Raw genomic sequence first — 25080 nt, 5'->3', positions numbered from 1 at the left:
GAATGTTGCCACGCCACCAACCACGCGTGTGGGCCTCATTCCGGGTCCTTCGGGGCTCCTGACTTGCTTGGTTTGGTTGCTTAGCTCGTTACTTGTTCCTAATAGCTCCCGGGACCTCTTCAATGTCTCAATTCATGCCAAAGGTAGCTTTGTGCGTGGTTAACGAATTTAAAATACAAATTCTCACAAAATTATCACTTAAGGATACTGAAAACGCTATAAAGCACCTTAGTTTATACTCAAATAATAGGTGTCTTGGGAGCTTATCCAATTTCCACACTTTACTTCTTGCTTGCCCTCAAGCAAGACAACATACTTCTAAGCACATAAGCTTCCAAGATACCACTCTTACAAAACGGAACTCTTGGTCAATCAAAATGGTGGGTGTTTAAGACTATCGAAAAAGGGGAAAATCTTTTGTGTTATCTACAAAGGATGTTGGTTAGATGCCATCAACTCAAGGAATATTTTCAGGACGTAAAAACCTTTCATAGATAAACAAATAAAATAGAGGAACACACTTCTCGCACCACGCGCAAGCATGAAATCCCAAATTCGAATTCACCTCTCATTTAATTAGGGTCTCTACCCGATCCCACTAGTGGGAACGATGTGCACTAGTTAATCAACCCTTCCGTCCTAAATGCCAAAGCCCAACGATAAAATAAGTGAGGGTTGGGGAATGGACCACTCACCGCTTATGGCTTAGTGAGGTCCCTCTTTTATTCTCACTTCTTAGGATAACGCCATCGAGCGACCCGACTTCACATGGAGCTGCATGCTTTTTCGAAGACAGTGCAATGGGTACTCGAATCTCAGCGAAGCGGCTCACCTCATCTCTATTTTCTCAATTCCTGGGATCATTTTATGTGGACAACCGACTCTAGATAAAGCTTTTGCTTACCGAAGACTATGGTTGAGCACAACCCAGCGAATCGGCTTTCGTCAATTTTTATCTCGGTGATTGGCCTTTGTGCCTTTTCAACTGTTTCTCCATGCAACCCCTCATGCCTTTTTATCTTGGGATTAAGGGATTTTTCACTCTTAAGCTTACCAATAGGCTCACCTTTTGCCCCATGCCCTACCAAGATTAGTTCAATTCCAGGCCTCGCTACAAATTATCTTTCTCTTAAAAAGTGCACACTCCCACTTCGAGAGATCATTGACTAAGGCCCTACATAAATAAGAGGCGAACATCATGCAAGCAGGCAAGAATATAAACTTAATTGGCTCTAAACACTCTCATAGGTGCGAAAAGTAACTTCCTCGAAGATATTTCAAGAATAAAAATTTTTGGGCATCTAGGCAAAAATTCTCTATAGATAACACAAACAATAACTCTCTTTTCAAATTGCAAATACACCCGTTTATCATTCCCAAGAGACCAACTTTTCAACTCTAAACAAATAAGCATGTTAAGCACAAAGTGCGTCATTTACACGCTTTAAAATAAACATCGTCCTCGATGTTAACTTATAACATAGGGTAAAGGAAAAATGGGTTTCAACGGATATTGCAAATAAGAAATCCTTTTCCACACTTTGGAATTTGCTCTGGGATATAGGGTATGTTTTAATGATCCTTATGGTAAAATAACATGGTAAGCTCAAACAAACACATACAAAGTTATATAAACAGATTTCCACACTTTAGAGTCGAAAACGGGGCATAAAATAGAAAAGGGATAAGAGGTTAACCAAGTATGCATCCCACTTTCCACACTGTAGCTTCCAACTTCGATCGGCCTCCGTTATCAATGCTCTAATTCAAAAGATGGTAACAAGATATACAATAATGATTCAAGAGAACTATTCAATTATTATAAACTTGATAGAATATCTTATAGCAAAATAGATAAAAGCATAAAACATAGATAATTAAATATTTAAAATAGAACTACTTAATAGAGTAAAATTATTCAAATAAACTACCGAATATAAAAATGCATAAAAGTAAAGCAGATAATCATAAAAAGCATTAAAGGTAAACGTAAAAGCGAATAAACGTAAGTAAAGAAATAAAGGGCGGAACCCCACGCACAGGGAACCTAATGTTTTCAATGGGACCATCAACTTAGTAACAATGTCTCAGAAACTTCCATTTCAAGATCCAAATGCCGGGACGATGTATAGCTCATCACTGATCACCGAAGGACGGAGGATGGAATCATCTTGCGAATTGAGCCAGAAGCTCCTGGATCATCCGGGCATTTTCCTCGACAGCTCTCCTTGTTCGGAGAATCTCCTCATTCTGGGCGCGTAAGTATGACATCTGCTCCTCATGGAGCTGCTTGTGGAAAGCTTGAAAAGCCTCCCAATCCATCGAAGTCGGGCCATCGTGCTGTGCATTTGGCTCGCCTTGCTCCTGTGCCTGCGCGACATCATCTTCCTCCTCTTCATCCTCATCAGAATTAACATTGACTCCTACATCAAGCGCATCATCTCCTCTAAGCTTGAGGTACACCGCGTGAAACTCACTGATAGAGAATGCAATCATGGGGCCATCATCCTTCTCTCCTGCAAGGTGGTTTCCAAAGCCCAAACCCTAGCACAATCTAGTCACAAAAGGTCCAATAAACACGGCTTGTACCTTTCTTTTTGTTTGGGTTTGCAGCCATCTCTTAGCCTGGACTCCCATGTTGACATTAACACCATTCTCCATGCTCCACATATAGAATAAATCTTGTCGATAGGATTTATTCCTATTTGTCTTTCGTCCTGAGAGATTCACAGCGAAAGCCAATCTGATGGCTTTCAGATAGTTTTTGGAGATGAGCTTTGCTTTCAAGTTTGATGAGTCGAACTTTTCATTGTTTGTAATCTCCCTCCAGTAATTCACGACATCCCTGTCAGTATCAAAGTCAGTCTTGAAGTTCCTAAAATAAGGCATGGTTACCTGAATCTCATCGTGAAAGCCAAGGGCAACACCCAGATCGTTCACCAAAATGTGATAGCGATTACCGAATAGACAAAATTTGATTGACTCCTTCGCATCATTGACTTCACGCCTAATGTCAAGCGTGGCTAAGAATTCATAAGTAACTGGCAAGTAAGTCAAACCTCGCCACTCAAAGAGTCTGCCCAATTGTCGATGCCTTAGTAATCGGTTCACATCATCTTGGCAACCAAGTTCTTGCAAAACATTTTGATCAAAGAATCTGCCCTCGCTCAACCTTTTACCTCGGTAGACATCTACCAAGGCTCGCTCTGTAGCTGTCAAATGCCGTAATGGTCTTGTTCCTCGTTCTTGTGGAACGGGTGGAACATCCGCTTGTGGTTGATTTCGCGAAGATTGGGCCCTTGCCCTAGATCTGCTGGATTCGGGGTGATCGTGCTTTGCCTTCTTTGCCATTTCCTTATGTCTAGTCATCCTTGTGGTAGAAGATTTTTAGCCTAAGGAAGATGAAAAATAGTTAACTCTTTCAAACTTTAGACTTGGGATGGTGTATTGCGTGGAGGAGAAGAGGGTTTTTGAGGTTTTGGGGTGGAAGTGACGTGGTTCGGCCGAGAGGAATTTATCTCGCCACTTTGTAGCATCCACGCCATCCACACGCGTGGTGGCGTGCGTGGAATGCTACTGGAAATCATCCACGCGTTCCACACGCGTGGATGGTCTAGTTCATCCTTTCCTCCGGTTTTCGCTTTTCTCCTTTGCCTTCTGCCCAAATTTTATCTTTCCATTGCATTTTTCGGTCTTAAAACCTACAAATTAGTCTCCCAAAACATTGCACCAAGTAGAACTCTAATAAAACATTAAAAAAAAAGCATAAAAATAAACATAAAACAATTTATTAAACCTTGGGTTGCCTCCCAACCAATGCCACAGTTTATGTCTTTGGCTAGACGCATCATACCTTTTCTCTTCTCAGCGATATTCCTTTGTAGTGGGTTGAAAGCATTTTGGTACCCACGTGTTTTTCCAAATCAGCTTCTCATTCTTCCGTTTGGGTTATGTCTTAGTTCTAGCTTTGACCATTGCATATGATTCTTCATCTTTCTCTTCTGCTATTTCATTTCCTTCCTTCTTGGCTTGTTCATCGAAGAGTCGAGGGGCCTCATTCCGGGTCCTTCAGGGCTCCTAACTTACTTGGTTTTCTTGCTTAGCTTGTTACTTGTTCCTAATAGCTCCCGGGACCTCTATAATGTCTCAATTCATGCCAAAGGTAGCTTTGTGCGCGGTTAACGAATTTAAAACACAAATTCTCACAAAATTATCACTTAAAGATACTGAAAACGCTATAAAGCACCCTAGTTTATACTCAAATAATAGGTGTCTTGGGAGCTTATCAAGTTTCCACACTTTACTTCTTACTTGCCCTCAAGCAAGATAACATACTTCTAAGCACATAAGCTTCCAAGATACCACTCATACAAAACGGAACTCTTGATCAATCAAAATGGTGGGTGTTTAAGACTATCGAAAAAGGGGGAAATCTTTTGTGTTATCTACAAAGGATGTTGGTTAGATGCCATCAACTCAAGGAATATTTTGGGGACGTAAAAACCTTTCGTAGATAAACAAATAAAACAGAAGATCACACTTCTCGCACCACGCGCAAGCATGCAAACCCAAATTCGAATTCACCTCTCGTTTAATTAGGGCTTCTACCCGATCCCACTAGTGGGAACGATGTGCACTAGTTAATCAACCAAAGGTAGCTTTGTGTGCGGTTAACGAATTTAAAGCACAAATTCTCACAAAATTATCAATTAAGGATACTGAAAATACTATAAAGCACCCTAGTTTATACTCAAATAATATGTTTCTTGGGAGCTTATCAGCAGCTATTTCCCCTACTTACTGAAACGACGTCGTTTTGTGACCCTGGTCCATAATGCATTGTGGACCATGGACCACCGTATAACAACCGCTCTGCAACTGTCATCCCTTTAGATTGAATGACATTTGGGTATGTATAAGAATCCATACGTGCTTTTGTTTTTCAAATCAAAATGTTGATAAAGAAATTTATTGAAATTCAGAAGAGATACTAAGTGTAATAGATCATATAAGTAAAAACATAACACAATTAGATATCTCAATAAGTGAAAACTTACATAATAAACAACTGAATGCATGAGATATCCGTCGCCTCCATACATAAGAAGCATGCGATATCTTCCTTGAATATATAGAAATGATATCACATTTTGCCTATAATCCCATGACTCGTATGAAGCGAACACTCTCCTCTATATGATTTGCAATTTTATATGATTTCATGCGATCATTGCTCCCAAGCCGCTCATTATCCCAATTAGGTGGGCCAAGTTATTGTCCCATACTAGCTGCCCCTCATGCTGAATTGGGGGCCTACTAAGGAGGGGAAATTCTTGGCCCCCAACCACTAATAATAGACACTTGTCACCTCAACTAGCTAATCATTATTTCATGGACCATGGTCCACATATTTGTTTGTAACATAAATAAAAAGTACATTTTTAATATACTAATATTTCCTCCATCAATTACTGTCTTTCCGATTCTATGCATTATCTTACACACTTAACTAGCCCTTCATAAAAAAGGCCATGCAGTACGTAACGGATTCTCTCTTTGAGCACGCCTCACCAGCGGCGACCGTTGGGTCGCCGAAAGGTCAAGACCTACTAGAGCGGAGTATGAAAAAAAATGAAGCGACTCAGGGATCAGAGGACGGTAACAAACGACATTCCCCTTGAGGAAAGCATGTAAGATTCGCCATCCATGGCGGGAGCAGCGACCCCGGATTCAAATAACTGGACAACCCCTACGGCAACTCCGAGCCAGGCTTGGACACAGAGGAATAACGGCGATCTCCAGGAGAACCAAGAAGTCTCTAATGATGACACCATGGATATGGACAATGCGCGTTCAGAATATCCCGTAATTTTGGTCACCAAAGAAGAAAAGAAAAGGCTACGAAGACCTTGGCGCAGGTCCCTTATTATTAGAGTCTTGGGCAGAACAGTGGGATATGCATACTTGTTGCAGAGACTTCAGCGAATGTGGAAGCCGGAAGCGGTGTTTAATCTGATTGAGTTGAATCATGGATACTTCATTGCCAAGTTCGAATCGCGGAGAGACTATGAATTCGCAAAGTACGAGGGGCCATGGAAGATATTAGATCACTATCTTGTGGTGCAAGAATGGGAGCCCAATTTCGACACAAGAAACAACAAGACGACAAAGCTATTGGTATGGGTGCGCTTTCCATCCTTACCAGTATAATACTTTGAGGAAGATTTCTTCATGAAGATCGGGAAAGACATCGGGCGTCCGGTAAAGTTTGATTCACAAGAATTTGTATCGAACTTGATATTTCGAAGCCATTACTGTCAAGATTTGTCCTGAATGAAAAAGAATGGCCAATCGAGTACGAGGGAATCCATCTTGTATGCTTCAACTGTGGAACATATGGTCATCGACATGAGCAATGCGGGAAAGACGAGAATGGGAATGACATTGCAGCAGCACGCGAGGAAACGAGAACCAACACTAAGGTGGATGACTCCAGAATAAAGTAGAAAGACCCAAGGAAATACGGTTCTTGGATGTTAGTGTCTAGATCGAATAGAAGAGGACGCCCTAGAACTTCTAGTCAAGCTAACAAAGGTGCGGCTTAGGGAAGACGGCCGGAACAACCATGAACTAGAGAACAGGGGTTTGAAGGAGTTGAAACTCAGTTAAGATTCGCCCCCTTACAAGATCTTGACCTTAATGAAATGGCTCAAGAACAGGACGTACTTGACTAATCCTTACCAATGCAACAGCATACAAACCTACTGCCTAGAATCAGAACGAATATTCCAAAAGACCGGACTCGCCCGGAGCAGAAGTTACCGTACGTCACGCAAAGAGCTCTTCCTCAGCCTGTTGCCCATGGATAGGTCCAGCAAGCTAATCGTGGAGGCTATAGAGGGCGTGGCGGAAGGGGTGGCACTCCCAACCGCGCTGCGGCGGAGCCCAAACACACAATCGTCAGAGGCTCAACTAGAGGAAAAACCATATCAACAATGGTGGTCTACCATAATGAGGGTGGTCTCAATCCTCCCATAATTGATGGTCTTGCAACAGTGCTCAAAGAAGCACCCCCGGACACTGATCGCAACTACACCATGAGAACAGACCAATTAAATGAAGCCATGGATGAAGACTAGTATCTTGTTGGCCAGGATGGCCAAGTGGTGCCCCTGCACCTATGCTCTTAGCGCGTCTTCTTTCGTTTTTTTTTGTTATGGTTAGTCAATAGGCAGGTGCTTCCCCTTAGAAGCGGAGGCTTGGGCCTTATTGAAAGGCATCCAGCTAGCTGTATCATTGGGTTTCAACAAGGTTCAGTTCGAATGTGATGCAAAGGACCTGGTGGACTACATACACAGCAATAATCCACCAACCTCAATTGCCCAGAATATCCTACATGCCTACAAAAGAGAACTCCGTAACCTTGATATGTGGCAGTTGAAGACAATAAGGCGCAATCAAAATCATGCGGTTGACTACTTAGCAAAGATGTCAACTGGCCTTTCCAGAGACTTGCACGTTCTTCACTTCCCACCGGAAGGAATCTTAGGGATACTTGACGATGATCGACTTGGTTTACCGCTTTGGCGTTGTTTGTATAGTGACTGACTTTTGTATGATCTGTTAGTGGGTGACCCCCTTCTTCTTTTATTTTTAAATACTTCCTCCGTCCCATTTTATATTGCATTCATGGTCCACATAACTATGTAGACTATAGTCCACACAATAATTTACCCCAACCTAGCAGTACCTATTGTTGGGCCTTTCATGACCAACATCTACCAACAACACTCGGCAACAGGTCACTACATGCCCAATAATGCTCCGCCTAGCTAACTGGAATACCAAGGTTCCCTAGCACCCCTTTTACCCAATCCTTATACCATGAACTAGGGTTCACAGTGCATTGTGGACCCTGGTACATGTGTATGTGTCTTTTATTGTAAGTGTTTGTATTTTGTGTTATGAAATTATGTACTTTAAGAGTACGAATTCTATATCTGAGGCAAATTAGTTGATAGGGAATATACCCCGCGTATACCGCCCTACGAATACTATACGTATGTTGCATGTACTATACAGGTATTGGCTCATCCCTATTTAAGGGACCTTAGCCCTCCAAGTTAAAGGCCCTTTTGGTCTCTCTTCTTCCTCTCTCTATGATTAATGATAGTTAGCTCTCTCCCTTCTCTCTACATTTATTCTAAAACAATGAATAAAGAGATGAACTTTGAGCTAAATTATTGCCTTGATCCTACCTTCTACATACATCATCATACACACAGAGTATATAGTGCAATTTTATTGCATCATTAGTAATTGTATCTTATTTTATGAGTCCCTGTTAAAGTATTTCTACGCCTATGAACATAAATTATGTACCTAAATTAGATTTAAAAAATAAGTAAATATATAACATTTATATATGTCTTGTGTTCTCATTTTCTGTGTCTTGTATTATAAAATTTTATACCTTACAAGTATGAATTATGGATCCAGAATCGTTTCTCCCCACCCCACTTCTTGCTTTTTGACACAAAATCCTTGCCCATCCCACTTTTTATCCCATCTCTCCAACCTTTGCACTCAAACATCCTAATCTTTCTTCCCCATCTCAATTTTCACCCTCTTCCTTTGCACTTTAGTCAAATTCACACCCACGTCCCTTTTAAGCCCAGTGGGCCCAACCCTCGGGCCTAACTTATACCCCTACTTTAGGCAAATTATTGTATAGACCATATTCCACATAGTGTTGTATGAATCATAATAAAAGGTACATTTTTAATATATTAAATGTAAATTTTGTGTAATGAATGTACATTATACAATATAATGTACACTCAATACACAGATAATGTACATCTCTTGAATACAATGTACATTTTTAATATACAAATAGTACATTATTTTTATAGTGAATGTACATTATTTGATAGTATAGTCACACAGTTGTGTGAACCATGGTCCACACAATAATGATTGCCTCCTTTACCCCTGGACTCTAAGGCAAATTATTGTGTGGACCATGATCCACACAGCTGTGTGGACCATGATAAAATGTACATTTTTAATGTATTAAATGTACATTATTTTCGTACTGAATGTACATTATTTTTATACTATAAAAATAATATACATTCAGTACACAAATAATGTATATTCTCTGAATACAATGTATATTATTTTTATATTGAATGTACATTATTTGATAATGTGGTCCACACAGCTGTGTGGATCATAATGATTGGGACTCTAATCACTTTATGGGCCAAGCCCAATTTCTCCATCGCTATCAAATATCTAGAATCTATCTAACTTGTTATATATAAAAATACTGAAATAAGTTTGTGATAACATTAAATTGCTATACTAGCATTTTTAATGTTTACTATGATGTGTTCAATTTGATTTCTTAATTCTTAATTCTTTGTTCTTTTAACTTTTTTTTTAAACAATATAGACTAATATTATATGCAATAAATTTAAATTTTGATCAGGTTTGAATCAAAGTTCATTAACATCATTACTAAAGAAGTACTAGTGGTGCTGAATTTTATGCCGATGAATGTTGCAAAGCGCCCAGTTGGAATTGATTCTCGTGTTAGAGATATACTTGATATATTAAAAATTCAAACAAATGATGGTGTCCAAATGATTGGAATTTTTGGTATGGGCGGTATAGGAAAATCAACCCTTGCTAAAGCCATATATAATCACTTGATCGTGGGGTGTCAAGGGTTTGACAGTAGTTGCTTTGTTGCAAGCATTAGATCAGAAATTTCTAAGGGACATAATGGTCTAGTTGGTTTACAAAGGAAGCTTCTTCGCAAAATACTCAAGATAAAAGAATTTGATATAGGTAATGTTGATGAAGGAATAAGTTTGATTAAAGCAAGATTGAAATCAAAAAGAGTTCTTATTGTTCTTGATGAAATAGACCACATAAGCCAACTAGAATCATTAGCGGGACAAAGAAATTGGTTTGGTTTGGGTAGCGTTGTTATAATAACGACTAGAAATGCTCATTTGTTGAGTGACCTTAGAGCACATGAGAAGTACGAGATTGAAGCGTTAAGCTGTAATGAATCTTTACAACTTTTAAGTTGGCATGCTTTTGGTGTTCCTATACCACCAACTGATTATACTCAAGTATCCGAAAGAATAGTAAGTTATACTGGTGGACTTCCATTAGCACTTACAGTTTTAGGCTCTCATTTGCGTGGAAGATCAGTGAAAGAATGGAGCAATAACATTGAGAAATTAAGGTTGATGCCTCCTGATGATGTCCAAGAAATTCTTAGAATAAGCTATGACACACTTGATGATGACATTCAAAGCACCTTCCTTGATATTGCTTGTATTTTCATTGGATTAGACAAAAATGATACTATTCAAGATTTTGGCTTTCGATATGAAATTGGAATAAGAACTTTGACAGAAAGATGCTTGTTAACAATACATAGAAACAGAGAAAAAGAGAAACTCCAAATGCATGATTTAGTGCGGGAAATGGCAAGAAGTATTGTTCGAAAGGAATGCCCTCGAGATCCTTGCAAACGAAGTAGAGTTATGGACCCAGATGATGTCTATGAAGTGCTGCATGGCGACAAGGTAAAACATTTCCTTTCCACTTAGTTTTTTTTTTATTTTTTATTTTTTGTTGAGTACAGTACTATTGGCTCTGTTAGAATATGTAGTATCTGTTCACACATAATTTCTTAACCTACTGAAGCACTTGGAGTCAATGCCCCTACACTGAGTTTCGAATCTGAAACCTCTCGTTTATGAAGCCGCGGAGCTATGCCGCTCGACCACAAGGCCTTTGGCCCTTTTCACTTAGTTATTCGCCTCAATCCATTTGCTTACTTAGTTTTATAAAAATCTATCTAAAAGAAAATTTAGATTTTCTTATATTTCTATAAAATGTTTTATTTATTTATTTTATTAGGGCACAGAAGCAATTGAAGGGATGTATGTAGATTCTAATATGTTAAAAAATGAGCCTTTGAGTACCAAAATATTCTCAAGAATGAAAAAATTACGACTACTCAAATTGGATGGTGTTCATCTCAAAGGATCTTTTAAACATTTGCCGAAGGAGCTTAGATGGCTTTGGTGGCATAATTGTAATTCAAGAAGCATATCATCTGATTTTCGACATGCAAACCTTGAAGTGTTACACTTGCAGGGTAGCAAGATCAATCGAGTTCAACTCAGTATGCAGGTATATATGTCTAATATAATGCTCCTTTTTAAGAGTTAATTTCATTTTTGGTCTTAGATTTATATGTATCAGTCAACTTTTAGTCATTTTTTATCAGAACATCCTCATTTGGTCATAGTATTATTCTGACATGATCATTTTTTGTCCCCCGTCAACAAAATCATTGAAATGAAGTTAATTATAAGGACATTTCGATCTTTTTTTTTTTAATAAAAAACTAGGTTGACTTGCTATATTTTTAATTTTGTTTTTTTTTTAAATTTGAGGCTGAAATGCCCTTGTATTTAACGAAATTTAAACTGTTTTGTTGATACAAGTCATGCCACAATAATACTAGGACCAAAAGTAAATATTTTGAAAAAAATGACTAAAAGTGGACTGCTACCTATAAATCTAGGACTAAAAATGAAATTAACTCCTTCTTTTAACATTAAATATATATAACCTAGCTAGGAACTTTTGCACTAAAAGAGTATAAGATGTTGAAAATTAAACCCTAGCTTTGGCTTGATTGATTTCAACAGCATTTCAAAAGCTTGAAGATCTTAAATCTTGGTGGCTGTGAACAACTTATAAAGACGCCAAACTTCACCGGGACACCGAGTCTTCAGATACTGTGCTTTAAGCATTGTTCAAATTTGGTCCAATTACACCCCTCAATTGGGAGTTTGGAGAGGCTTATTCAGTTAGATTTGACATTTTGCGAGAAGCTGAAGGAGCTTCCAATTAACATTTGCCACATAAAATCACTTCAATTTTTATACCTAAGTTATTGCTCCACACTTCAAGAATTCCCCATTGAGTTGGGAAAATTGAAGCAACTAAGAAAATTACTTGCTCATAGCACTAACATCTCACATTTGCCATTTTCTTTGGGATGTTTGAGAAACCTGAAGATCCTGTCTGTTGGGCGCCACAACCATTTCTTACAACCAAAATTAAAATCCCATCTTCCAAATTCTAATCTTATTGGCTTTTTCCCACCTACAGTTGCAAATTTATGTTTCTTGGAAGCTCTATATATAACCGACAACTATCTGCGTGAGATAGATCTTCCCATTAATCTTCAGAGATTGTCCTCTTTGAAAGTTTTAAGTTTAAGAGGAAGTTATTGTGTTGAGAGTTTACCCTTCACCCTTTTACACCTTTCTAGATTGGAAAACCTTGAATTGGAGGAATGCCTCAATCTCAAAGAACTCCAACAACTTCCTCATAGTTTAGAGAAACTCTCGGCAAAAGGTTGTGTCTCATTGGAAAAAATAGCAAGCATATCAAACTTGAAAAGACTTAAGGAGTTGTACCTTCCTAACTGTAAAAGTTTAGTTGAGCTTCCAGGTCTGGAGAGCCTTGATTCCATACAAAGACTTGAGATAACAAATTGTACTGCTCTGAGTATCCCGTTGATTGAAAGCTGCTTTCAGGTTAGTTTTTTTTAATCTTACGATCTCAATGTCTCTCATATTTGGTGTCATGTACTAAAAATAAGTACCTTGTGATTTGATGACTTGTTACCATTCTAAACGGAGGGTCACAATCCCACCCTAATTCAAGAGTTAGCATATTATGTTGGCTATCATAAATAAGCTAAGATTGATTGTTTATAATTTAAAAAAAAAAAAGATAGCAATGATGGTGATTGCCCCAAATTTTAAAAAAGATACATGAGTGTTATCTTGAAATTTTAATGATGTAGTCTTTAAAATTTGTTTGAGTTTAGAACATAGCGGAGGTCTTAATAGTCAATATATTGTTGTAATTTTTGTTGTGGAAATGTGCACACGTTAATTTTTAATTGGTTTGTTAAGGTGGTAAATGGGATGGGAATTCATAGAATGTAAATAAACAAGTGGAGCAAATTACACTTTTACTCCTCGACTATTGTGGCATTGCCACATTTAGTCTTACTCTTTTAATTTTAATTTTCCATATTACATCCCTGACTTTGAACAACTTCTACTTTTAGTCCTCGACTATTTTGACATTGTCACCTTTAGTCATATTCTTTTAATTTTGTCATATTACATCCATGACTTTGAGCAGCTTCCACTTTTAGTTATCGACAATTGTGTCATTGCCACATTTACTCCTATTTATTTTTTAAAAAAAATTGACATATAACAATGAAAACAAATCCTTACACATATCATAACTCATATTTCGAACACATTAGAAATATCGTAAATATCAAAGAATGTAATATCGTAGCTCATAGAAATATGAGTTACGGTATGTATAATGATTTTTTTCCTTTGTTATCGTAGCTCTGAGGACTCCTCCACCTCTAGCTAAGTTGTCGCAGTTTTTGAAGCTAGCATCAATGATTAATATGTAATGAGCATTGGTTGTGGGCTCCTACTTTAGATTTTTGGAGCCAAATCGGCCATGTGTTCCTCCTGGAATATTGGCTCTGGTTTAAGCTCTTTTAATGTCTTGCCATTGTTTTCCGATCCACTCCATTTTCATTTGGATAGTCCAAGCATTTCCTTGAAAGATCATAGCGTTCCGCCACTTCCAAAGCCACTAAATAGTGATGGCGAAAGTTTTCTCCCAAGTTAGCATTGCCTGTTCTAAAAATGTGCTCTTTATCTTCAATTCCTCTCTTACAAATGTGACATGTGTTACCCATGGTGAATCCCCTGCAAATCTTTCATCATTTGTCAATTTTTCGATGCTTTAAAAGCCAAAGGAAAGCACAGGCTCTGCAAGGAATTTTGAGCTTCTAGATAGTAGTTCAATCTTTCTCATGATGGGTATTCTCTTCCTCCGAGCCTTGTAGGCTCTAGCCACTAAGAAATTTCCTTTGGTTTGAGCTCCTCCCCCATTTTGTCCGGTATCCAGGCCTTCATAGAGCAAGTCTTTACTACGAACGATGCCCTTCTAAAGGTTAGAGCAGTCGTGTTTTTCCTTCCACTCCTTCATGTCTTCATCCTTGTGATTATATTTTTAGAGACAACAGAAGCCTAGAGGGGTTTTTTTTTTCTTTAATGAGTCTCCAACCCAATTTGGCCATAAAAGCCTTGTTCATATCCCTCATACGTTTGATGTCGAGCCCTCCTTTATCAATACTCTTGGTGATAGTCTTCCAGTTAATAAGATGCAAGTGGTTTCCATTCTTGCCCCCATTCCATAGAAAAGATATGACTTTCTTCTCAACCTCATCGCAAACCCCTTTTCGGGAGCCACATGGATTGCATGGTGTAAAACGTTATAGAGGAGAGGACACTCTGCGCTAGCACACGTCTACTAGTGAAGGATAGCATTTTCGTCTTCCAGCCTTCCAATCTATCAATGATTCTATTCATGATTTTAGATTACAAATCCTTGTTCACACGGTTGTGAAAAGCAGGAACCCCCAAGTACATTTCGAGGTTGTCAGTAACTCTTATGCCAATTTTGTGGGTGATAATCTGAGCTTTCTCCTTATCAACACTGTTGGAGAAGATCATCTAGGATTTATGAAGGTTGACCCTTTGACCCGAAGCGTTGCAAAACTGATCGAGACAAGATTCACTACCTTGACTTGTTCAACTGTACTGTAGCTTCTGCAAACAACACCAAATCATCAGTAAAAAAATAGATGGGTGAGAATGGAGCCATACCTGGATAATTTAATTCCACGCCAAGCTCTTTTACCAACAATTTCCTTTATGATATGGCTTAATCTTTCCATGCACAGAACAAAATTGTACGGAGATATTGAGATGTGGTCATAAGCTTTTTCAAGATCAGTTTTAATAACCATTTGTCCAATAACTCCCTGTCTTTTTTTTCATATGAGTGCAATGTTTCTTGGAAAATCACAATGTTATCAGTGATCTTCTTTTCGAGACGAAGCTACTTTGCCCAAGGTCAATCACTTGACGAACAATCTCCTTGATTCTATTGGTTAGGACGTTGGTTATTACCTTGTAGGCTACATTGCATAGATTGATTAGAAGAAACTATGAAGGTTTTTTAAGGGTTTTTGACCTTCGGAATGAGGGCAAGCGTATCATTAAGACCTTCTCGGAGAATACCATTGTTCATAAAGTCCTTAGTGTAATTGATAAGCGACTTACCCACTGTATTCCAAGATTTCTGATGAATCCTGCATGGAAACCATCGAGTCTCGGAGCTTTAAAGAGTGCCATGTCGAAGAATGCGTTCTTGACCTCATCATCCGTACAATCCTTGTAAATATTTCTCCAAATTTCATTACTGACTATGGAAAAAGGTTTGGAAGACTATTGTATGTCAAAGGCCTTTTATCTTCGGAAAATATTTTAACAAAATATTTTCTAACCATATCTTTCATTTGATCCTGGTCAGTGATCTACATACCCTCCTCATTGGTAAGGTTGGTACATTTGTTCCTCATCCTTTTAATTTTAGTGGCCATACGATAAAAGGATTTATTGCGATCTCTAGAGGATATCCATTGCTCTTTTGATTTTTGGAACCAGAAGAGTTCCTCCTCGAATAAAATATCATCTAAATCTTTTCGAAGCATGGCCTCTAATTTAATGAGACCCCTACTTCTTTAGGTACTAAGAAAGTTTTTGATTCCTTCAAAACGAGCCTCAATCTTTTTTTTTTCTTTTTTTCCATTGATCTGAAGGGTAGTTATTCGTGGTGAGGTGTGGAGATTGGTATGGAACAAAATGAAGGGTTATGTTAAAATGAAGAGTCTTGAACTCCCCGAGTGTCGTGTCTCTTGTGGATGGCAAATTGGAGAGTGAAAGCTTCCTATCTTTGAAGGTTTAGACAACACAAGAGTAGGGAATATAGAGTGCAGTGAAACATGATAATGAGAGTGCAAGGTTGGGTGCGTTTATAAGAGATAAATGTGAAATAAAGGCGGACGGGGGCTAGAATATCATGGAGATTGGTTCAAAGCATACTGGGGAGATTCGATTTCCCTTGAGACATGATTGAAGGAACTCGGAACACGGTCCTGAGTGGCGTCACACTCAAGCTCCCAATCTTCAGTCGGTTGGGGAAAATTATCGAACACTTTGCCTACAAGTTCCCTCCGGATCTCATATTCTAAGATTGAGAACGGGAGATGTGAGTAGTGGGCTCTCATCCCTTTGCGATATCTCACCAAAGGGATGATCCTAAATCTTTGAAGAGATCGGGGCCCTCGATCCAACAAGAACATCCAAAACATACACACAATTTCAATAATCCCAAAGAAATCAAAACTCATTCAACAATTTTAGATCATGAACACAAAATCTCCATCCTTCCTAGCCCCTATCCTAAGGTCTAGCCCTTCATAGGCTTCAATAACATCATGCCATTCAAATAGTAAAGCATATTTACAAGATCAAAGCAAAAAGCAAATATCTTTAGGAAAAATGAAAGTGTAAGAAAGAATTCCAAGGAAAAATCAAATAACAATGGAAGAGTGTACCCAAGAGGATTCCCAAGCTATGGAGATCCAAGATTCTCTTCTCCAAGAAGTTCTTCCTCCTCTCACTAATCCTATCTAACCCTAATCTAAAATTGAGAAGTGGAAAATTGGAAAAAGGTCCTCCCCTCCTAGCTGAAATGCCCCTTTTATACTAAAATATCGCGCAGGGTTCTAGTGCCAGTCCACGCCGACCACACGCGTGTGAGCAGGCGTGGATGCATTCTGGAATTTGTCCACGCACGCCTACACGCGTGGTGGGGGTCGTGGACGGAAGTTTCTTCGTTCACTTCTGCTTTGTTGTCTTTGGCTTGGTCTTTTGCGTGTCCCTAGTTTGGATTTGTTCTTCTCTTCATTGTTCACGCTTTCCTTGGTTGATTTAAGTCTTTGATCCTATGGAAATCTTTCAAAACATACCACGCAAAGCTCTTTCGTAATTGTTAGCAAAATAACATGAAAAAACATATATTGCATCTTTCAAATCTTTGTTTTAGCAGGAATTCTAACTTAATTAATTCTAAATAGCTAGGTACTTTTGCCGTCTATCATGATCCAAGATCCTTCCTGCTCCAGTCAATAAGTCTTTTCACTGTTTGCTGAAGATTAGAATTCAGACTAGCATTCATGTCTCAATTTGAATCAACAACCTCATTGAAGCTGTCATGTGAGATCTAAGCAGGTTTAAAGATGAACTAGTTCCTTTTTTGCTTTAAGTTTTTGTTTTCCAACCTGACCCAAATACCCAGATGGTCAGAGTGGAGCGAGACAATGTGATGAACATTAATACCTGGGAAAATGTCGAGGAAGTCTGTTGAGCACACAACTCTATTGAGGCGGGCTCCTCTAAAGGTGTCAATGTCATTTCCCATAGTCCAAGTGAACCGAAGTCCCGAGAAGCTAAACCAACATCCACCAAACCTTCAATATTCAACAATTTATTAAAATTGTTGCACCTGTTTGTCGAGAAGGTTAACCAACATCCACCCTCCCTACAGGTAACAGAATTGAAGTCTCCCAAGGCACACCAAGAACCATTGAAATTCATTTTTTGTTTACCCAAAGCTTCCCAGAGTCTATTCTTTAAATGGGGGGTGGGACTGCCATACACATAAGCAAGGTACCAAAGTTTTCTATTGTCATCTGTAATTTTAACGAGAGCAAATTGGGGGTGGGTGTAGATTATTTCCACTGCCCATCTATCCATCCACATGATTTAGATACCAGCACTAAACTTGGCGGCTTCTATCCTGATCCACTAGTCAAAAGCCAACTTGCGACAAATCACATTAGCTTGAAAATCAGAAATTTTTTGTTCAAGAAGGCAGGGCATGGAAAGTTTTTAAGTGTTGATGAATGCTTAGTGGCTCTAACGAATTCCGTATATTCCGCCTCTTGATAGTTCTAGCTACAAATCATCATGGGAAACAAAATAGAGCAAAAAAACAAAGAAAGAAGCTCCAGTAAACAAACGAAGAAAAGAAAAAAAACACAGGCAAAGAAAAAGACAGGGCTGGAGATCTGTGAGAAGCAACTGGCCTTTCTTGTGTCTCTGGTCGAATAGACCGAGGCTGCTGTGCCTGATTCTTTTGAGCCCTTAGTGATGGGGCTGGAACCATGCCTTCCACTAGAGCCTACACTTTACCAGCAGCCATGGCTCACTTGTATACCTCCACCACTCTGTTTATGGCATCTACAATTCCAAGCCCAACCAGCACAGGCGACGGAGGTGGAGGGGGTACCTCCGTAACTTGCCCCCCCCCCCCTCGTTAACTGAAGCGTGCTCTAGTTCACGTCTGCCCAATCCACGAGAATTTTGACGGCTTAGTTGTTCTTGCAAGTCGCTAGAACGAGCTCGATTGAGTTGCTCTCGCAAGTCCAGCTCTTAAGAAACGGTTCACACTACACCCCCATTCACTTGCCCTTGGGGCTGCGTCCTTCCTTGACCTTGACAACTCTTACTAGTCACCAATCACCATTGCTACGTACTTTCAACCTTCTTAGTCAACTAGATCCACACGACTTTTTGTATCGATCACCACAGACGACACCAATGTTGGTTTTATCAACCACGGATGGTCGATCGGCAAGCTAACACCACTGGAAAATTGACTAAGTATTTGAGATGAAATTAGGGTAGCGTTTCGTCCCTCTTTGTTTTATGAATTGCTTAGCCTTTATCAAGACTTTACACCCCTATTTATACAAGTTAGGAGGGATTTCTCCCTTTGGTAACCCTAAACTACCATATACAAATTAAGATTTCTTTCTTTATTACATTTGGCTACTTTCCTAATCCAATCCGACCTTCTTTCCATATCTTTGGCAAAAATCTTGCGATCAACCGCCTTTGCCCTTAGGAAACCTTCCAAAAATGTCTTTAGGAAACCTTCCTAGAACCGCCTTTCACCTGACGTCTTCCTTACCTTAGCCACGACTTCTAGGTCGGTTGGTCCGCCTTAATACTTAAGAAGCCACCAAGCATATTCTTTTCATTCTCTAACTCATCCTTGAATGTGTACCACAAAGTAGTCCACTGAATAACCTCCACAGAATTCCATGTGTAGAGATGGGAAGCGTACCCAGACTATGATCTTCTCCATCATATCTTGAAACGGATCAAAGTTTGGTACCCATTCCTTTGTGATTAGGTAGTGATTCATCACCATCCAGGGGCCTTCGTATTTCGCATATTCATAATCATCAACCAAGCCAAACTTAACAACAAAATAGTCATACTCAATTGCCACAAGATCCATTTTGGATTTTGGGTGCCACAAAGCTTTGATTCTGTTTAGCAAGTAATTATACCCAACTTTCCTACCTAAAACTTTAATTATAAGGACAAGCTTCCATGGACGATGAATGTTTCTCTTTTCCTCTTTTGTCAATTTGATGATCGGGCATCTATCCGACCCTTCTTCCACTATTAGGTCTTCATCGTTTGGACTTCTTCTTGATCACCCTTTGCATGCCCACCCTAGACCATTTCACTGTACGACAGGTTCTGTACGCTTGGGCTAACATTATCTTTGTCGGTTACACAAATTGCTTCCCCACTCCTTTGAAAGTTATCGTTGTTGTCCATCGGAGTGGTCGTCATTGCAGTCTTAGTCTTCTTTGTGGTGTGCTCTAGGAGGTCGATCTCCATCGGACAGAAGAAACAAGACGAACCCACTGAGAAAGCACAAACTAGAGAGAGAAAACTAGAGAGAAAAAAGTCTTTTTGCAATCGGTTAATCCATTTGCTTTTCAAGAACAAGGTTAAACTTTATTTCAACTAACTATAAATAACATGGTAAGAACTTTCTAGCCTTTGAGTCTTTGAGCTTGTAGAAGGTAGACTAAATGTTTGTGTTATTAGTGCTTGGACTTGTATAATTTTTCTCACACTCGTTTTCATTTCTTCTCTTATGCTCGCAAGCTCTATTTGTAAAGGTGGAGTTTGAACTATCCATTGAAGAAGTAGATAATTCAAATTTAAATTTTGATCCCCAAGTTGACTAATTTATATCATTGTGTGTGCTTCAACTACTTTTGGCATCTTCCTTGCTTTGGTAACTATTGGTCTAGTTAGCATAGTTTATCGCTTTACTTTAGAATTTTGTACATTGAATAATCTTTTATTTAAAATCTAAAAATATCCTCCTTAGCTTTTGGGTCAATAACCTAGTATGACAAAAAGGTGAATATACTTTGCTATTACATATATTGAGTATGTCTCATATATACGGAATAAAACGGATCGAAGTGAGTCGGGCCGCCGTATAGTACATCAATATTTTAGTACATGTGCATGTTTAGAGATACATATAAATACATTGATTGTATCTCTAATTGTTCTATCACCATTACAATTAATAAAAGAACAGCTTTGCTCCCGTAGACGTCGGCATTTTGTCGTCATTGTTATTACTTTTCATTTTTGTTAGTCTCAACAAATTGGTACATGACCAGTTCGAGTCTGAAATTCAAAGTATCAAAGTTTGATTATACATGGAATTTCAAATTATGATAGTCTAGGGTTAAGGATTTGTTAGCACATTGACAAGGATGTTAGTATGTGGGGTGAGTTGGATGTGGTATGGAAGTGTGTTAAAACAAAGAGTCAAGATTCCCCGAGTGTCGTGTCTCTCAAGGATGGCGAATGGGAACGAATATGTGTGTTGACATTTAGGAAGTTGAAAGGGAAGAGTTACGGGAATGGCTAAGGGTAAGATTCATCTGTAAGTAAATGGAAGATTGAAAATGGTTGTGTAAGAGGAATGGAAAAGCGGAGATTGGGGCTTTAAGCTTCCCTACGTGGTCTATCATTGTATGGTCTTGCGAGCAAATGACGTGGAATAGACTAAGGAGTTCATGGCACTTCACCAAGTGGCGTCACACTTTGGACTCCCAAATCCTCATTCGGTTGGGGCATTTCATCGAACACATTGTCTACCACTCCTCTCGGACCTTGTCCCTTCGAACTAAGGGCGGAGATGTGGGTGAGTTGGACTCGTGAGTGGCCGCTATCACGCACACACTCACTTTCTTTGGGTTTGCTACCTAATGTGGCCACACTTAGGCACAAAGCTAAAGAACATCATCCACACAAGTTCATCATCCAACAATCAAAAAGCTCACATTTCATCTAGCAATTTTATATCAAACAACCACATAGTTTAGCTTTGGGGCTACCAATCCCCTTTCTAATCTACTCTAACATGCTAAAGAAACAAGAAGAAGAAATGAAAATCTCAAAGGAAAAAAGTATTAAATTAAGACATTAGAGAAAAGAGTTACCACCCATAAGAATGGTTCCTTACATCTTGTTCTTGGAGTTTCAATCTTCTACCTTGCCCTTGAATCTAATCTAACCTAGAAGAGAAGGAATTTTCCCCCAAGAGGGGAGAAAACCCTCAACAATTTCATATCTAAACTATCCTAAAAGCTCTCTCCCTAGGTTTAGGGCAAAAGGGTTTATATAGGTGACAAAAAGAGACAAATTTCCCAAAATGGCCCTTTGGCCCGACCACGCATGCCACCACGCATGGTGGTGGGCGTGGATGGATACTGGAAAGATTCCACGCCCCTCCACACGCGTGTTGGGCTGCGTGGGAAGATACTACTTTGCGGCTTCGTTTGTCTTTTGCTCTGTTTAGCCTCAAATCCCTTTCCGACCTGTAAAATACTTCAAAACTTTTCCTAGAATTGATGTTAGAAGATTTTAATCACATCTGAGCTAAAATGCACGATATTGTTATGATCGGTTGGCAAAACGTTACACTTCTATTCCATTTTAGACCCTTTTTACGTACTATTCTTGGTGCTTATCACACATTAGGGTCTTATGAAAACCTTGAACGCATAAAGAAAGCTAATCTACGAGAGGCCAGCGGGGAAGATTTGAAGAACCGTGCGACAATAACCACTTGGTTATACCTCGCAAATGAGGTTTTGCATCACGCTTTGAACTTGGAAATTCTAAAAGAAATTTTGAATAAATTAGTGGGTCAGTTAATAGGAAAATCTCTAACGAACAAACTGTATCTAGAATAGAGACTTAACGTACTTAAGATGTAAGAAGGGTTCAAACTTGGTGTAGAATATTAACGTTTTTAGCCAAATAATCTCAAATCTGGTCAAGCTTGATGTCAAGATTGAAGATCAAGATAAGATGATCTTGTTATTTTCACTTACTCTTTCCTTTGAAAGTCTTGTGACTATTCTCACATACATGAAAGTCATGATTAAATTCAATGAGATCTCCACAACCCTGGTGACTCATAATCAGTGCAGGCGGAATGCACAGAAGGACTCTATTGGTGACAATTTGTATGTTAAGGGAGTCAAAATCGTAGAAGGAAGTAAGGGAGAATTACAAGGGTGTCAAAGAAGTGCATCTTTCTGAGCTTCAAGAAGGTGGTGACTAGCAGAGATGTCATGTTTATTTGATGAGCATTCTATGCTTAAGCCAAAAAAAGAAGATGGCACTGGTTGATGCTTTTAGCATAGTAGAACTGCATATAAATCGAGTTCTTTTGACTAAGAGATCAAGAAATCCACTTACGATTTAAACTCAATAAGTTGAAGATTCCACATCTACAACAGGTTCTGATCCACATATGCAGCAAGTTCCATATCTGCAACATGTTCAGTTTAAGAGGATTTATAAGATTGTTGTTTGGCAAGAGATAGACCAAGGCATACCAATGTCAAACCACCTAGCATATATGAGTTTGAGGATATAGTCTCTTTTGAACTTCTTGTTACTAATAATGATCAAGTTACCTTCAAGAGGCTATTTCTAGCTATGAGAAAGATAAATAGATGGCAATTATGATTGGTCATATGAAGTCTTTGCACCAGAGTCATACATGGGAGTTAGTTAAGCTTTCTCAAGGCAAGAAGGATGCAGCGTGCAAGCATGTCAATGTTTAGTTAGTTGCGAAGGGTTTTTTTCAACAAAGGAGATTGATTATGATGAGGTTTTTTCTCTTGTTAGACATACTTCTATCAGGTTAGTTCTTGCTTAGGTAGTTATTTGTGATTTGCATTTGGACCAGATAGATGTGATACTGCTTTGCTACATGGTGATCTAGATGAACAAATTTTTATGAAGTAACCTAAAGGATTTGTTAAACCGAAGGTGAGCATTTAGTTTGTAAGCTTAAAGGTCATTGTATGGGTTGAAACAGGTTCCACGGTAATGACGCATGTTGACTAGACATGTTGTGAGTATGATTCATGTGTCTATGTTAAGATCATTGATAATGGTTCTTTTATTTTTGTATTAGTATATGTAGATGATATGTTGATTGCTGCTAAGAGTATGAATGGTATTATTGTATTAAAAGCTTTGTTGAGTTAGGAATTTGATATCAAAACTTAGGAATTGCATAGGAAATTTTGATATGGAAATTTGCAGGGATAAGGGTGTAAGGAAGTTGTAGCTAGCTCAATAGAGTTATATTGAGAAGGTCATTGAAAGGTTTGGGATGAGTAAGTCTAAACTGATTAGCGCTCCGTTGGCTAATCATTTTAAGCTCTCATCTAGTTAGTGCCCCCAAACAGTTAGTGGATTGAAGATATGAGAAATGTTTTTTTTTATGCCAGTGCATGTCTAAACTTGGGATGCAGCATTGGGAGTAAGTACATGTCTAAACTTGGGATGCAGCATTGGGAGTCAGTTAAGTAGAATTTCTGGTACTTAAGGGAACTATGAGACATTATATTGTGAGTGGAAGTTAATAGAGTGAGCATGTACTTGTGAGATATGTGGATTCTGATTATACTGGTGATATGGATAACAAATGTTCTACAACAGGTGGTCCTATTTATTGGAGATCATCAGTTCAGTTTGTTGTAGCTTTGTCTACAACTGAAGTAGAATACATGGCTATGACTAAGGCAGCTAAAAAAGGCTTTGTGACTTTCATGCTTGATTGAGGAATTGTGTATTGAGTTAGGTGGAGTTCAATTACATTGTGACAGCCAGAATGCCTTCTTTTTGGCTAAAAATGAAGTATATTATTCCAGAACGAAGCATATTAATGTAAGATTCCATAAGGTAAGAGAGTTGGGGGCTTTTAGTGAAATATTGTTGTAGAAAATTCATACTAGTGTAAATGCATTAGATCAGACATGTTGACAAATACAGTTACTATACTATGGCAATTGGCAAGTTCAAGCATTGTTTGGATTTGTTATTGGGTGTTTCCATATGCTAGATGAGCATGGCTACCTTAACCATGGGTATATGTGAGATAGGTTTTTCTCCTAAGAGTTCGCATATTTACCACAATGGAGGTTTGTTGAGTATATCTCATAAGTACGCAATGGGTTGGGCCCATAGTACAGGACAAGGGTATTTTGATATACATGTTTAGAGATGTCAATAAATATGACATTGATTTTATTTTTATGATCACCACAATTAATAAAAGAACAATATAATGAAACTTTGTTCACATGCATGTAGGAACTTTATTGAACCACGTAAATTTTGTCTTCTTTACTTTCTGTCATTGTCATTGTTATTGTATCTCCTTCTCATTAATCTCAACAACATATATCATCATTTAATACAATTATCCCTAACAAGTAATGCTCTTTATATTGTATTTTTACATAATGTAGGCGCATTCTAAAGGTGATGACGTTGAGATTTGGCTTCAAATGGTCGGATCTTTTTTATATTGCACTATTCCGTCGAAATTGACACATGAGTTCTTTGATATTATCCACGGGGGATTTGATCCTAATTGTTCTTGTGAAGCTCGTATCATTGTCAAAAACAAAATGAGTGGTGCTTTGATTGTAAAGGAAGTCACCCACGTAGATTGCACGTGCTTAAAGCATCATCACCCTTTAACATTTCACTTTAGATTGGAAGATGATATTGTGGTAAACACGTCTGAAAGATTTCATTTTAAGGTCGGAATAAAGGATAGAGAAGAACTGGAGTTGTATGTAGTGTTGTATC

The 25080-nt window shown here is 38.6% G+C and overlaps 1 protein-coding gene across 1 annotated transcript; it reads left to right on the top strand.

The window, feature by feature from the left end:
- The first annotated feature begins 5706 nt into the window (after nucleotides 1-5706).
- Nucleotides 5707-15400, top strand: LOC115995997 (disease resistance protein TAO1-like). The gene is made up of 6 exons (XM_031235140.1): nucleotides 5707-6177; nucleotides 6309-6502; nucleotides 9498-10611; nucleotides 10949-11224; nucleotides 11749-12645; nucleotides 15137-15400. The coding sequence occupies exons 1-6, from the start codon at nucleotides 5707-5709 to the stop codon at nucleotides 15398-15400; spliced, it is 3216 nt and encodes a 1071-aa protein (XP_031091000.1).
- Nucleotides 15401-25080: the final 9680 nt, after the last annotated feature.

This window comes from Ipomoea triloba, chromosome 11 (genome assembly GCF_003576645.1).
Source record: "Ipomoea triloba cultivar NCNSP0323 chromosome 11, ASM357664v1".
Lineage (NCBI taxonomy): Eukaryota > Viridiplantae > Streptophyta > Magnoliopsida > Solanales > Convolvulaceae > Ipomoea > Ipomoea triloba.
This window is presented reverse-complemented; position numbering and strand designations above follow the sequence as displayed.